General features: G+C 38.7%; 1 protein-coding gene across 1 annotated transcript; it reads left to right on the forward strand.

Annotated features, from left to right (window-relative positions):
* Positions 1-1,076: 1,076 nt before the first annotated feature.
* Positions 1,077-1,601, forward strand: LOC131264546 (uncharacterized). The gene has a single exon (XM_058266831.1). It carries the CDS (start codon positions 1,077-1,079, stop codon positions 1,599-1,601), a length of 525 nt encoding a protein of 174 aa, XP_058122814.1.
* The last annotated feature ends 298 nt before the right edge of the window (positions 1,602-1,899 follow it).

Genomic DNA, 1,899 nt, shown 5'->3' on the forward strand with positions numbered 1-1,899 from the left:
GACGTTCATTGACATTCAATTGCTGACATTCATTCTGTTTAAAGCTCTACATTCAAATTTCGTTCATTCACTTGACCGTCACGTCAAAAAATGTCATTTGATACGACGACATTTTCTTGGTGAAATCATATGACGCTAATTTTTCCGGGTGTCAAATGATCTAGTTAGCATTCGAATATTAAACTGCACAAAAACCTGTCATACGATTGTACTGGTCTTGTCTGCTATTTGTGTGTTCGCAAAGCTAGTGCTAAAGGTTGTAGTTCGAATAAAAAAATAACGGGAAAAGAAAATATTAAGTAAGGTGAGTACAGTTAAGTGAAAATAAGTTGAATATCATATTAAAAATCAAAAACACGCAGGATAGCCACATAGAACATAAAAATCGAAAATAATCAAAATGTCTACGTCGAGAGGAAAGCGCAGCTTCCGCGAAATCTTGGTAGAAGATTGCGTGACGTTGGAGAATGGAGTATTTTTTTGTTCCATTGACCCAGTCAATGGATGTAAATACCGGCAAAAGAGCGAAAAATATGATTCGGGGAACTTTATACGCCACATGCGATCGGAACACCCAGCGTTGGCAAAAACCCATGGACTCATGCAAGAAGAGAAAGAAGTACCGGCCAAGCGTAGAAAAATTGCCAAGGTCCCTGTAGCCATTGACCGACAAACGCTACTAGAAGGTATGGTGAAGCTGGTCTGTACCCATAACTTGCCGATACTTTCTATCGAATGGGAAGGTTTGAGGTTGATATTACAACCAATTTGCGATGCATTAAAGATGCAGCTAAATCGCCCAAACCTTGTCTGTCATCTGCGAGCTGCCGCAGAAAAACTTCGTGTCGAAATGACCGATCTCGTGAAAGAAAAGATTATTTGCTTGAAAATTGACAGTGCAACTCGACTTGGACGGCACATCCTTGGAATCAATGTGCAATTTTTTGATTCGGAGCAAAAGGATATCGTCATTTACACGATCGGTAATATAAATCTTCCACTAATATTTTAATTCTGTTTCTATTTTTATGGAAACTGTTCTTAGAGTTCCTATTGGCATTTATTATTTGATAGGGATGGTTGAGCTCAATGAAAGGCACACAGGAAAATTTCTCAAAGCGAAAATTATGGAAATCCTCAACTTGTATGAAATAACATTGGAACAGATTTTTACGGTGACGTGTGATAATGGGGCGAACATGATCGCCACAGTGAAACAGTTGCAGTCTGAACTATCAATTAACCCGCTCGATGCAGACGACAGCAACGCGGTTTCCGACGAACATTTAGATTACACGGAAACTATTGAAAAGGAGTTTTCAAACACTATAACGCTAGTGAGATGTGCCGTTCATACCATGCAACTTTCGGTTACCGATGTCATCAAGGCATTCGATGCCGAGATTCGTAAATGTACCTCGGTATCGAATAACTGCAGGAAAATTAAATTCAAAAATGTGTTTAATGACGAGTCTCTTCCACCGCTGTACTCAAAAACGAGGTGGGCAGGCATCTATGCAATGCTCAACCTTTTCAATAACCATGAGGATCTTTTCATCGAGCTGAGTCAACACCATTCGGAATTAGGTAAGATAAATTAAACCAAACAGAATTTTTGCTTGATGATGATGCATTTAAAAGATTAAATTTTATTTTTAGACTTGACGGAACTATGGGAGTTTATAAAAGAATATGTTGCAGCATTTGAACCTGTCTACATAGCCACGAAGTGTATGCAGGCTAAACATACCTCGCTCAACGATTTTTATTTGAACTGGATAAAGGTGATTATGCAAGTTAGGCTAATTCAAGGAAATCGATTTGTTGAACCGCTTACACAGGCTCTTAAACAAAGGCTAATAGTTCTGAAGGAAAATATCGTATTTAAGGCTGCACTTC

The sequence above is a fragment of the Anopheles coustani genome, chromosome 2 (genome assembly GCF_943734705.1).
Source record: "Anopheles coustani chromosome 2, idAnoCousDA_361_x.2, whole genome shotgun sequence".
Lineage (NCBI taxonomy): Eukaryota > Metazoa > Arthropoda > Insecta > Diptera > Culicidae > Anopheles > Anopheles coustani.